Source organism: Artibeus jamaicensis, unplaced genomic scaffold (genome assembly GCF_021234435.1).
Source record: "Artibeus jamaicensis isolate MK-2021 breed Jamaican fruit bat unplaced genomic scaffold, CSHL_Jam_final scaffold_1964, whole genome shotgun sequence".
Taxonomy (NCBI): domain Eukaryota; kingdom Metazoa; phylum Chordata; class Mammalia; order Chiroptera; family Phyllostomidae; genus Artibeus; species Artibeus jamaicensis.
The window spans coordinates 10,588,273-10,601,357 of NW_026522030.1; the positions used below are offsets into that span (position 1 = coordinate 10,588,273).

Here is a 13,085-nt window from a genome sequence, read left to right on the forward strand (position 1 = left end):
AGCCAAGTCCAGAATGAAAGGGCAGGGACACACACTCCCCCTACCAAGAAGCCCTGCAAAGGTATGGGTATATAATATCACTATAGGGGACTGAGGAAATGGGTCTAAATTTCAGTCTTCCACTGTACCCCTGGGCAAGAACACATCCGGACCTCAGAAAGGACTGTGACCAGGAAGAGCTGGGGCATCAGGAGCCCAGACAGCTTTCCATCTCCTGCCTCTGCTTCTCTCTGTGCCTCTGCTGTGTTCTTCCCTCTTTTCCCTGTGGCCCCATCATCTGCTACTTCAATGTGCCAGGATGCTTCCCAAACAACCCGCCTTTCTTAGGCCTCAGTACCTTTGCACGTGCTGCTGCTCTGTGTAGAGGACACTTGCTCCTCTCATTACCTGGCCTGCCTGAGACTCAGGCAGTGAGAAGAGGCAGCTCAGCCCGGGTTACGTCAGTGATGGTGGTGAGTCGTGCTCAGATTTTGGATATGGTTTTTTAAAAGATTCTATTTATTTATTTTTAGAGAGAGAGGAAGGGAGGAAGAAAGAGAGGGAGAGAAACGTCAACGTGTGGTTGCTTCTCACGTGGCCCCTACTGGGGACATGGCCTGCAACACAGGCATGTGCCCTGACTGAGAATCAAACTGGTGACCCTTTGCTTCACAGGCTGGCATTCAATCCATCCAGCCACACAGCCAGGGCAGATTTTGGATGTGCTTTGAAGGTCATGCAGTAGGCTTTGCTAATGGATGATGGGAAGTTGTGAGTGGGTGATAGGAAGAAACTGAGACAGCAGTCCGAGCAGTCAGAGCTCCAGGGGCTTTGTTCTCGGAGACACCACCAGGAGAATGAGCCTCCATCCATTCCCAGCCCTCCCAGGCAGTAAGACAGTGGGTCCAGCTGGTAAGATGGTATAGCTATGAATCTACATCACATACCTCCTCCTGCAGTGTAGTGTCGGTGGGAGAAACAGAGGGGCGTGCCATGCCTGGAAGCTGGCTTGGGTTGCACTTGACCGTTTCCTGTCCTGGAATGCGTCTGCAGTCCTGGCGCAGCTGTTACCATTATGGAGCTCGGTCGAGCAGGGGGTGTTGAAGGAGGAGCATCCCAATGTGATGTGTTGACATTTTGCTACCTGAAGAGCTTCACCGTAGAGATTTCTTTCCTTCTCCTACTATTTCAAGCACAGATTAATTTTTTTCTAAAACCTGATACATTGGAAAAACAAAATGGAACCCCTTTTAGTTAGCCTATAACTTTTTTTTGAAATAGTTCATTGTTTTCATATTAGACTTTATTGTTTAGAAAAGTTTTAGGTCTACAGCAAACTCGAATAGTTGGTTGGAGCACTGTCCCATACACCAAAAGGTGGTGGGTTTGATTCCCGGTCAGGGCGCATACCCAGCTTGTGGGTTTGATCCCTGATTGGGGGGTGAATGGGAGGCCACTGATCAATGTTTCTCTCTCATGTTGATGTTCCTCTCTCTCTCTCTCCCTTCCTCTCTCTAAGCATATCCTCATGTGAAGATTGAAAAACACTGAATAACGGGTACAGAAAATTTCTACATACCCTCTGCCCCCAAATAGACAAATACCTCCCCCATTAGCAACATCTTCCACAGAGTAGTAAATTTGTTAGAATCGATGAACAACATATATATTTTTGACTTCTTTTGAAAAAAATTTTAAACCTACAGACAAGCTGCAAGATAGTTCAGTATCGTATACTTCACCTAGGGTCACCAAATAATAGTTTTTTATTGTGGTAAAATGTACATAACATAAAAATCTATCATTTTAACCATTTTAAAGTACACAATTAAGCCCTGACTGGTTTGGCTCAGTGTGTTGGGCATCGCTGGTTCAATTTCCGGTCAGGGCACATGCCTGGGTTGTGGGCTAGGTCCCCGGTTACGGGCACGCGAGAGGCAACCAATCGATGTTTCTTTGGCACATTGATGTTCCTGTCCTTCTCTTTCTCCATCCCTCTCTCTCCCTCTAAAAATAAATAAATAAAATAATAAGTAAAAGTTAAAAAAAAATAAAGCGTACAATTCAGTGGCCTCAGCTACATTCACAGGGTACAACTGTTGCCACTATCTAGTTCCAGAACTTTCTGACAAATGTTAACATTTTGTCACACCTACTTCCTCTCTCTGCTATTTCTACTTATTATTAGTTTTACTATTTCCTGGAAACTTTGGCGATTACATCAACTTACTTATTAAATTTGGGAAGTTCAACATTGACCTGAGACTATTATCCAATATACTGTCCATTTCAACTGTTGCCAGTTGTCCTAATACTGGTGTTTATGGGAATTTTTATTTGACGACCCGGGAACCTGTCTGGGAACACCACGCCATTAGTTGTCATGCATCTTTGATCTCGTTTATTGCGAAATAGTTTCTTAAAAGCCTTTGCATGTGTGGTCTTTTATGGCACTGGCCTTTTTGATGATTATAGGACAATTTTTCTTTTATAGAATGACCCTCCATTTGGATTTGCCTGGTTGTTTTTTCATGATTAGTTTATGTGTTTTTGGCAGGAATATTAGGGAGCTGGTGATATATTCCTCTCGGAACATCACAACAAGTGGCAGTTGATGTCAGCAGTTGTGATGCTAACTTTGGTCACTTGGCTAAAGCTTTTTAATGACATCTAAAATAATTGGGGGATGGAAATTCAAATGACAGAGGTAATGGAATATACAGGCTCCAGCATAAATAAGGCCCCCTTTTCATTACAAAATCTTTTGTTAAAAAATCGTAAGCAAGTAATTCTGTAACGTAACAATATCACACTCAGACATACCATGTGACATTTTAGGTGACATGTTCAAATTGCTGTCCATCTTGTGCAAGACATTCACGTTCCCTACCAATCACACTCAAACAGGAGTTACTTCTGCCACACCCTGTATTTTTCTGTGTGAAATTTTTTTTTAGCAGAAAAGTTTGCAAAAAATATCTTTCTTTGTTATTTCTCACGTTAGGGTGGTGATGACGTCATGGCCTGCGTCCACGATGACAATGGCAGGGTCCGTATACAGCACTTCTATAATGTAGGCCAGTGGGCAAAGGAGATTCAGAGAAATCCGGCCAGAGATGAGGAAGGAGTTTTTGAGAACAATCGAGTCACCTGCAGATTCAAGCGCCCTGTGAACGTTCCCAGAGACGAAACCATTGTCGACCTGCATTTGAGTTGGTATTACCTGTTTGCCTGGGGTCCGGCCATTCAGGGTAAGTTTACGCTTTGGCGTCTGGGTGGAGCACCAGACACCACTGTGATGGTGTTCATTATTTATTGTACAAGAGAGTGATAAGCATTTGGGGTAATATTTTTAAAAAGGGGATATCATTCTGCCTTCAGAAGGTTATAGTGGACTGATCACACGCAGGGACATACACATGGACAAGCCATGCACAGGCATGGCCAGAACAATACAAGATAACCCGGGGTGAGCTAAGTGCTTAAAGAAACAGGTCATATGACTGCTCTTTGTGGGCGTGGGGGCTGTATTTTATTCTCTCCATGTTCTCATTCATTCCTCACCACATTCCTGAGAGGTGTAGGTACCTTGTCTTAGATTAAGGAACTTATGCAAGGCTCTATCACTAACTAATGAGAGGACTAATATTCAATCCCAGGGGTGTCTGACTCCAAAGTCAGTGATAACTCTTAGCCATTATGCTTTAAATGTAAAAAATACTGAGCTGGAAAGGGCTTCTGGAGACTTCTCTAGAGAATGACAAATGTATCAATAGTACTCATGTTGTGACTATCCTGATGGTCACAACTCCAGCAAATTATCCTGTAATTCAGCCCCTTACTCCTCAAATGTTAACGTCTATAGAAATCGCCTGGCTGTGTTGTTGAAATGAAAGTCAGTAGGTCTGGGGTGAGGCCTGAGACTTTGCATTTCTAACGAGCTTCCCAGTAATGTTGGTCCATTGACAGCCTTAGTTTGAGTGGCAAGGCTCTTCCAGCATTTCCCCAACAAAGACCCGGGGATACCAGGAGACCTTTGAGAGGCTGCGAAAATCGAGTTACACAGTGTCTTCAGCATTCCCCGGGGCAATCAGCCTAATGGCATGACTAGGAATGGACTTGGTTTGTTTGCAGTCCTGTATGAGAGTCTTCTGGCTCCTGGGAACTGCATCTTTCTTTACTGTGTGCTCATTAACTGTGTGTTACCCAATTGGATCTGCCTTTTCTTTCCTTCAAATTGTTTCCATTGATAGGTCTGGAAATTTCATACCTTTTTTTTTTTTTTGCCTGTTTCTGTTTGGGAAAATGTTTGGATACCTTCAGATTTGTGACATCTTTCCCATTTGCTTATTTCCCAGATTACCAAGCAGTGGATCTGCAGTTACGTCTTCAAGTACTTTTAGTACTTTCAGTATCCTGGGAAATTAATTATATCTTCGCCTGGAGAAATGAACTCATTTAAAATGATGTGATTTGGCATCTAAAACTTTGTATTTGTGCATTATTTTTACCCCTTGGTAGCTGTATGTAGCCCTTATCTAAATTCTGAACTCCAATCTCATTATATCTAAAACAGGGATAATAAAGACACTGACTTTATAGGCTTATTGTAAGCATTAAATGAAAACAAGCATTTGAAATTGCTTTACAGACTGGAAAGTGCTGTATTTCAGAAGGTCATCTTCTTACCTATTTGGGCCTTTGACATTTCAGGCCTTCCTGCCTGGCCTGATAAGATCGCTCAGGACTTCTGTTCTGTTCTCTGTCTCCAAGGAAAACAGGCACATTCCCACCCCATAGTCAGGCTCCTGCTCTTCCTGTTTCTTGAATGCCCTTCTAACACCTCTCTGTTGATCAAAACTTTTCATTCTTTCAAGGTCTTGCAGAAGTGATAAACTTTGGGCCAAGGTTTGAAGGCGGGTGTGGATTAGATTTCTCTTAAAGGGAAGCATGGGCTACTTGGTTAAGCCTAGGAGTCTGTGTAGGTGATCAAGGAGCCAGTGAGGTAGGACAGGTGAGAGGGGCCCGTCGAGAGGAAGTTCTCGTGCCAACCAGTGGAGTTTGATTTGTGCTAATAGGAACCAGCGTGGACACTGACTGGGACAGGGAATGCACGTGTCAAGTTTGGCACGGCTTCCCTAGCAGATAGGACTTTAAAAACCTGCACTCTGAGCTGTATTTCCAAACAGACCTTCGCCCTGAACTCTTCTGCCTTAGTTTCCCTAACCCAAGTTTCATGTGGATTTTTCCTAGAGCTTATCCCCATATGGATTAGGAGGTCAGGCACTTCTAATCAACATCAGTTCATTAAAGTCGCCTTTACACACAACCTTTTCCTCTTTCCACTCCTACTCACATTAAAAAACAACTTTCCGTCCAAATATTTATTCGGTACTTTCATCCTCCTACTTCCTGCATCGTTCCATCCCACTCTGCCGAAAAGACACAAAGACGCACATGCAGGGCACACAGCACACCACACGCTCCCCGGTCTGGCCCGGGCAGACTCCGCTCTGTCCCACAGACACGTGAGAGAGGCTTCCCCCGGAAGGGAGTGCAGTGTGTTCAGGAGTTGTTGATAGTCCATGTATAAAATATATGCTTGAGGGCAAACATTAGCAGCTCTTAGAAATCAAAATAGAGTTTTCCCTTTGGTATTAACAAGATAAACCTCATTAGAGACCTGAAAAGCAGGCATTCATACAATACTAAGTAGCAGGCTTAAAACTGGGGTGCCAGGGAGAGACCCGTGGCATTATTCTGGTAGGGGGTGTGCAGATTCATGACAGCCAGTCTTTTTGGATACATTTAACTAATTTCTCTGTTCTTTATTATAGGTGCAATTATTGAGAATTCTGATGGTTTTGCACCTGCTTCCAGATCTATATAATCGCTGCTTTTATATTCAACACGAATGTCTTTGTTGCATTTTTCCGTTGTCTGTATATATCATTTTAAATCTGTGCCTTTTTTTGATTGTTCCCTTCCTTCTTCTTTCTTTCTAAAGGCTCCATCACCCGACACGATATAGACTCACCGCCAGCTTCAGAGCGTGTTGTCAGTATTTACAAGTACGAAGACATTTTCATGCCGTCAGCTGCCTATCAGACCTTCTCCTCTCCATTTTGTTTGCTTCTCATTGTTGCCCTGACTTTCTACTTACTGATGGGAACCCCTTAATCACAGCTGCAAAGTCAATCAGTTAAATGCATTAGAATGTATATACATTCTTAAATAATATGCAGTATAATTTTAGCTTCTGTTATTTCAAAAAGAAGACTCATATGATTTCAGGTTTTTGGAAGAAAAAACAAGCTTCTTTTCATATCAAGGAGGATTGTTTAATAATGACCCCATACTTTTTGGAAAGAAGTTAAAACTTTTCTAAGCACTGTCAGATGTTTTCTTATTTGAATTTCACAACATCTCTGACTTGGTTTGATGAAAATGATTATTGCCATCTTACTGAATGGGATTTGAGACTCAGGAGGGGTGCCTTTTTGTGACCCACATGCCATGTGTCCTCGGCCACTTGGTCACATGACACACAGCAAGGTAGACAAAGAGCTAAGTGTAGAAATCATGTCTCTAAACAACCTTTACTCTTCCAACTCTAGCTCAGGGGACTCACTTGGAGTGTTGCTAAAGAGAACTTTACTGGATGACATGGTTCACCATCAGCTGAACTGTTAGGCAGAAGAACTTTCAAATTTCCATGAAGCTGAAGTGTTTTTGGATAATTACACAGCTCATGGGGGTAATGGGGGAGCTTACAATGATTTGAAAATGGTTTTAATTTATTTGAAATTTCTTCTCAATTAGTGAGTAGGTACAATAGAACATTTTTTTATTGCCATTGGAAGGGTTAGGAATAAAGTTGAGTGTTCCTGAAGATGTAAAATTATGTCAATGATAGAAAATATGGGCAATTTTAGCAGAATGTGGACTCTTCTGCCACTGTGTTTTATCAATGAAGGTGTTCATCTGTGGCTATAGGTAATTCTGTCATCAGAGTCAGCATACACTGAGTATAATTAAATAGTAATATAATAGACAAATCATCTTAATAAAATTTTAAGCATTTTGATAATAAACCAGTTTTGCAGATTGTGGAATTTGGAGTAGAAACTTTTTAAAGATGAGATTTTTTTCTAAAGTCAGAAAATGGGAACTGACCCGTAAAGTGAATTCACCTAGATATTCCATTCAGGTTTGCTCAGACTTGTAAATTGGATTGGCAGTCAGCATGAGTTATAATAATGCTTAGATGTAATGTTTTTCCTATTTTTTTCAAAGGACTCCAAAGGTTCCTTTGTTCCCCGTGTCTGTGTTTTAACAGCCCGTTTAGAAGAGAAGACTCTTGTGGATGTGGTTCTGCTGCCAAGGCACCTCCATTGCAGAGTTTTGGGGTCCTCCGGGCTCGCCCCCATGGCTCTAAAGCTGGATCCACCCCTGTGGGTTTTTTAATTAAACTAACTGGAGACGGTGGTGTCTGTTGCCATCCTTGGAATTCACATCAGAGGTGTAAGTTCCCCTTTGGGGAAAGCTTTCGAATTCTTCTGGAACTGAACAAAAAGAAGAAAAACATGGACATTTTGCGACATTGCACAATTCACCAAGCTCATCTGAGGGGTGTAGGAGAAATAACCCTCATTGCAGGTGGGTTAGCTGACATCAGGTGAGCAAAAGAACTGGTAGGATTTAAAGTGGAGACATTTGGTCCGAGTCCTTGGTTCCACGTGATGACCATTGCCTCAAAACTAAGCCCTCTGGCTGTGGCTAAGGATGGTGGTTTAATAGTGAAGACACTGAGTATTCAGGCACCCACATTGTAAATAAGAGAGCAAATATTTTTATATTTCATTCTCTAATGTGTATTGTAGTTCAGCTATAAATAGTTTAAAGCTAAAGAGAGACTTCAGCTAGTCCCTGTAGCTGGCAGGGAAGAAGTAAATGAATGGATTTTTCTTCTGCTTACATTTCAAGTCAAGCTACTTCTTTCATGAATTGGTCCTACTACAGTTACCGATGTTGCACGTTTGTGCTCAGAACTTTGAATGATTTCTCACTGCCATTAGTGTAAAACACAAGCCACTTTGATGACCTCCAGTATCTTCTTTTGTCACCACTCCTTACTTGCTCTGACCCAGCAAGACTGAACTGCTCTCTGCTCTTCAGACTTGCTTTCTTCTCTCTCATGTTGCCTGTGCCCAAATGTTCTCCATCCACTTCCTGTGCTTGCTGAACTCCTGCTCATCTTTCAGGCCACAGCTTAAATACTTCTTCCTCCAACCCCCTGGACCAGGTAGGGTCAGGTCCCTGCCAAAGGTTCCTGTAGCACACTGGGCTTCCCTATCACAGTTACTGTAACTGTTGGCTCCTCCTCCCTGCTAACTCCCTAAAGCACGGAGTAATCATTTCTTGTTAACTCATCATTATCTCACACACACTACTAAATGGTAGGTATTTGGCAGACATTTGTTGGATGAGTAAATAAACAAAATGGTACTTCTATGGCAAGCTTCTTTGGGTCAGAAGATGTGTATTTCATAGACATTGTCAAACTGGCCAATATTTTTATATTCTTCTACCTACAGTCAAACCATAATCCATCCTTTTAGTCAACACCGAATTCTGTCTTTTCAAAGATAAATCCAAGATCATTAGTAACAATGCTGTTTTGCCCTGCAAAACATAGTTAACATTCTTAATGATAATCATGGTTCAGAAATAAAAATTCACAGAGCTGGGATGGAGGACAACATTTAACCATCATCTCAGAGAATCATCAGTTCACAGACACATTGGAGTTAAAACTCCGTAGACTTCAATTTCATTCATTCTTAACTAATGTGAGATAATCAACTTCTATTTTGTCTTTGTATTCCACTTTCTAACATTGTACTTGTTGCAGGGAGTTACCCACCTGTGTTTTTGTAGAATAATAATGCTAGCCATATGTACAGTGCTGTTCTAAGCACTCTCGGTGGATTAACACATTTAATCCTCTCAACAACTGTGGGAAATAGATTCTATTATTAATCCGATTTTACAGATGAAAACACTGAGGATAGGCATTTGGCATAAATGACCAGGACTGGCAAGGACTTTAGAGACCATTTAATCTGATGCACTCATTTTCCAAAGGGGCAGCTGAGGCCTAGAGAGGTGATACGATTTCCTACACATTCATGCCTCCAGGCACATTCTTGAAAACTTTTATTAAATGGAACCTACTATCCACACTCAAATTAGCTAGAGTAACCTACAATGAAAAGAAGGACTTTATATAGTTGTATTTGGAGAAAGGTACATTTTACTTTCTATCCGCTTTTTTTTTCTTCATTTTATTTTGATTATTTTACCGGTCATTTTAGAGCTTTTAATAGTTTTATTTTAAATTAATACACAGATTGGGTAAGGCTAAAATGTATTGTCTTGGTTCGTTTTAAAAAATAGCTTGCCTAAAACCTGGGTCTTCTAACTTGGAGTCCAGTGTGCTTTTATTACTCCCCAGGAGTCTCAAAGATAAATCGGCAAACACGATTTCAGACAAAATGCAGGGGCCGTGTTTAATTAAGTTAGCTTTTGTCATTAAGGAAATCCCCCATGGTTTTCACTGCTATTTCCACAATTAAGTTTACTCTGTACACATAGGATTTTGTGCCTAAAAGATATTACCACCGAGGTTGTATATCATTCTTAGCTCTAGCCTAGGGGGTCAGCGGACTTTTTCTAAAAGGACCCAGTGGTAAAAATGTTCAGTTTTTCAGTCTCTGTTTCCAATGTTTGACTCAGTCATAGACCATTCAATAAGCCAACGAGCACGGCTGTGTTCCCATAAGCCTTCGCCGGCACTGCAATTGGAATTTCACCTAACTTTTACACATAAATATTCTTTACATTCAAAAAAATTTTTTTAATGTAAAAACCATTCTTAGCTTGCAGGCCACACAAAAATGGGCAGCAGGTTTGGCTGGCCTGCGGACTGCAGGCCCCCCTTGCTCTCCGCTGAGAGGCATACCCCTGTGTCACGATCGACTATGAAGGACACACCGCCAGGAACGTGTTGCTGGTGGATTGTAAAAACATTGAAATTAGTGAGTGATTGGTTTATAAAGTATAGTTGACTAATTGTTATCTCGGTAAATGGGTTCCCAGACACTTCCACTCTAACAGGTTTTCCAGAGTTGATGGGAAAGTGTTGGCCGTTAAGTCGGGCCTGGGTGGGCAGCAGCTTCATGTTACCTACGCTGCCGCAGTCACGAGTGACTTCCATTGGTGAATTGCTCTTCGTAGTGGGGATTACCATGTTGCAGAGTCATTTCTTGTCCTTTAGACATTAAAATTTTTTGGTCAAAATCTGCTATTGCTACTGGAATGTTTTACACATGTGACAATGCCATCTGCCTTGTGTGACATAATGAAAAAATGTTTGAGAACCACTGGAATAGGGCAAATGCTGAGGTGTGTATATTTTGTTGTATATAATTGTATTGTATGCCTTTGTTCTCTAAGCAGAATTGGTTATGTTTAGTGAACAGTTTGCTTATTCTTGGTGTATATATATATTTGTATATACATGATGAGGTCTGTGTGTGTTTACACATAAATGCCTAAAGGTATGTACACATGTATACATACCATGACTATTTGAAGGTCCTTGCTAAGATTGTTTGTGTTTCTGATCTCTTGACTACTTTAAAGCCTGAGAGATAAAACATGGTGGGTATACAGGCAAAATGACCCCGGAATTTATAGTGACTCAGTTTGTAGAAAGGATTCCTAGATCTTTTATTAAGCCTTGCCTCCTCCATTCAACATTATGTGAATTGTTAAGAACATTTAAAGTATCATTGTTGAGTATAGCTTTTCTATACTGTTAGTTAAGAATCTAAGACTCGTGTTAATGGAGTACACAGCATGTTGATGCAACCCATACTTGGTTTCTATTTAATTAGATTCTTTATTTAGCTATTTGGTTGTTTAGTTTCAAGTTGAAGTTCTTCGTTTTTCTATTTAATAGATGACTTGAGTATAAGTTACTTTTCATGAAAACAGTGGCTATGCTAATGTGATTTTAAGTATGGCTGAAAAACTTAAGTGAAGCATTTATCTCTGGAATTTTTCATTAAAAAATATCCTGATATTTGACCAATGTTTTTAGACCCCCACCGCCACCCCGGATATTTGCTGTTAGGCAAGTAGCTGTTTGGTTCCATTCTTCTGGAGAGTAAGCGATTCTCCCGGGTTGTGGGGTATTGCAGGGGTTGTGGCATTTGTGCAGGTCACTGGGGTGGGTACCATTTCATCACACAGGATGTCCTGGCTGCCTGGAAGAGTACATGCAGCTTCTCCACATGCCTTATTCCCACAGCTGCGCTGATATGCTGCAACAATCTGGCTCCAGGAGTATGAATTTACTTTTTTGAGATTGTCTATAAAATACTATTTTGTAAAAATGATGCCTTTAACTAGACATTGATAGGTTATATTTGTTTTATAATAATTGTGTACCTAATGTTCAACTGTGATTGATTTTGAGATTTCTGTATATTTATAAGCCTGTCCCATGTGAATTTTTACTCTAAGATGTGTGGTACCTTACTAATAAAACAAGGATTTCTATTTATGTAAAGTAACTGTAGCAATATTCCTAAATGCTACCCAAATGATTGTACTGTTGATTTGCCATCACAAATACTTTTATCCTTAGAGGATGATATCACAGTTAGACTATATTAACTAGACTTAAACTTTAAAATATAAGTTCTTAAGATGGTTTGAAACTCATCCTGTTAATGTAATTAAAGGTGGTTTATAATTCCTTAATGCTTTGCTCTGGTGCATTTTTGGTTTTCTGTTTATTTTATGTCCTTGAATCCGTAAAGTCTCCCTGAAGTTATAGACCTGGAAGAAGATGACAGCCTTTCTAGTCCAACAAAGAAGAAAATCATGTCGCAGCAGTCAGAAAAAAATCCTTGGGGGGAAACAATTTGCAAAATAAATCTTTATTTATTAACCTGAAGCTTAATACCTTTATCAAATAGTAAATGGAGGCCTATAGTAATCCCATTTGAAGTGGATTACTTGGTTAATAGTGTATAACTAGCTAGAAGAATTTTAATTATTTGTGTTATTGGTAACTAAATCATGTTATACATTAAAAACAGAGTTTGGCTGTAGAGCCTTATGAATTATCAAAGAGTTACTGAGATTGCAGGATGTATAGCTGAACTGCTGGTACTACTGGGGCTAGGTTGAGAAACTCAAGGAACACTGATAAAGAATTATGAGAGGAGGACCCCCCCTAAAAATAGAATTATCTTCTGGAGAAACCACTTGTAGTACAGGCTTCCCCTGCTAGGTGAGTGCTCTAGAAACCCATCTGTATCAGTGACCAGCTGGTGCTGTTGTGAGAGGCTGTGTTCAGCTTCAGTGAATATTTTTTGAAGACTTTGTCAGTGTGTTTGCCCATTTCATAATGGCTTATTTACAAGTGCACCTGCCCACACCACACTGAATGTTCATCAATTTTTGACCGGAAAAAAAAAGGCATGACCCCAGTGCCCCACCCTCTCTATTTACCCGATCTTACACCAAACAAGTTTTTTGGCTCTCCAGATTTAAACAGTCCTCAAATGTTTTGCTGATGTGGAAGAGGTGAAACAAAAAATGTCAGAAGCACTAAAAGGCATCAAAATCGACGAGTTCAAAAACTCTTGTGACCAGTGGAAATAAAATGTCTTGACAGGTGTATTGCATCATATGGAGAGTACTTTGAAGGTGACTGAAGTTTAAACATGTAAAACTAAATACAATGTTTTTATAAGTAAATTTCAGGGTTCTTTTTTAAATAAATAAATTCCTGCTTCATAAGCATTACCACATTCTGACATGGGCTCTAACCCTCATCCCCCAAAACAAGTATTTTGTTTTGTTTTGGGGGTATTAGGTGTCCCCTCTGGTATTTATTTTGCACCATGCTCAGTAGGTAGCCCAGATGTCAGTCCTGACCCTGGTTGATGTTTGACTTAGAAATTTCTTAGGGCTCAGTCCCAGGTACAAGGGCCAAGGGGAAAACTATAAGAGACAGCTGAAGTGGA

General features: G+C 40.6%; 1 protein-coding gene across 2 annotated transcripts in view; it reads left to right on the forward strand.

Moving 5' to 3' along the window:
• FRRS1L (ferric chelate reductase 1 like) overlaps positions 1-11,718 on the forward strand; it is a 28,120-nt gene extending 16,402 nt beyond the window's left edge. Inside the window, exons 4-6 of one of the 2 annotated variants that reach the window (XM_037152806.2) lie at positions 2,984-3,230; positions 5,987-6,050; positions 7,276-11,718. In XM_037152806.2, the coding sequence (XP_037008701.1) occupies positions 2,984-3,230; positions 5,987-6,050; positions 7,276-7,315 (351 nt within the window). In that variant the 3' untranslated portion in view covers positions 7,316-11,718. Of the gene's footprint in view, positions 1-2,983; positions 3,231-5,986; positions 6,331-7,275 lie in introns of those variants that run through there. The other variant, XM_037152805.2, reaches the window with a different exon arrangement.
• The last annotated feature ends 1,367 nt before the right edge of the window (positions 11,719-13,085 follow it).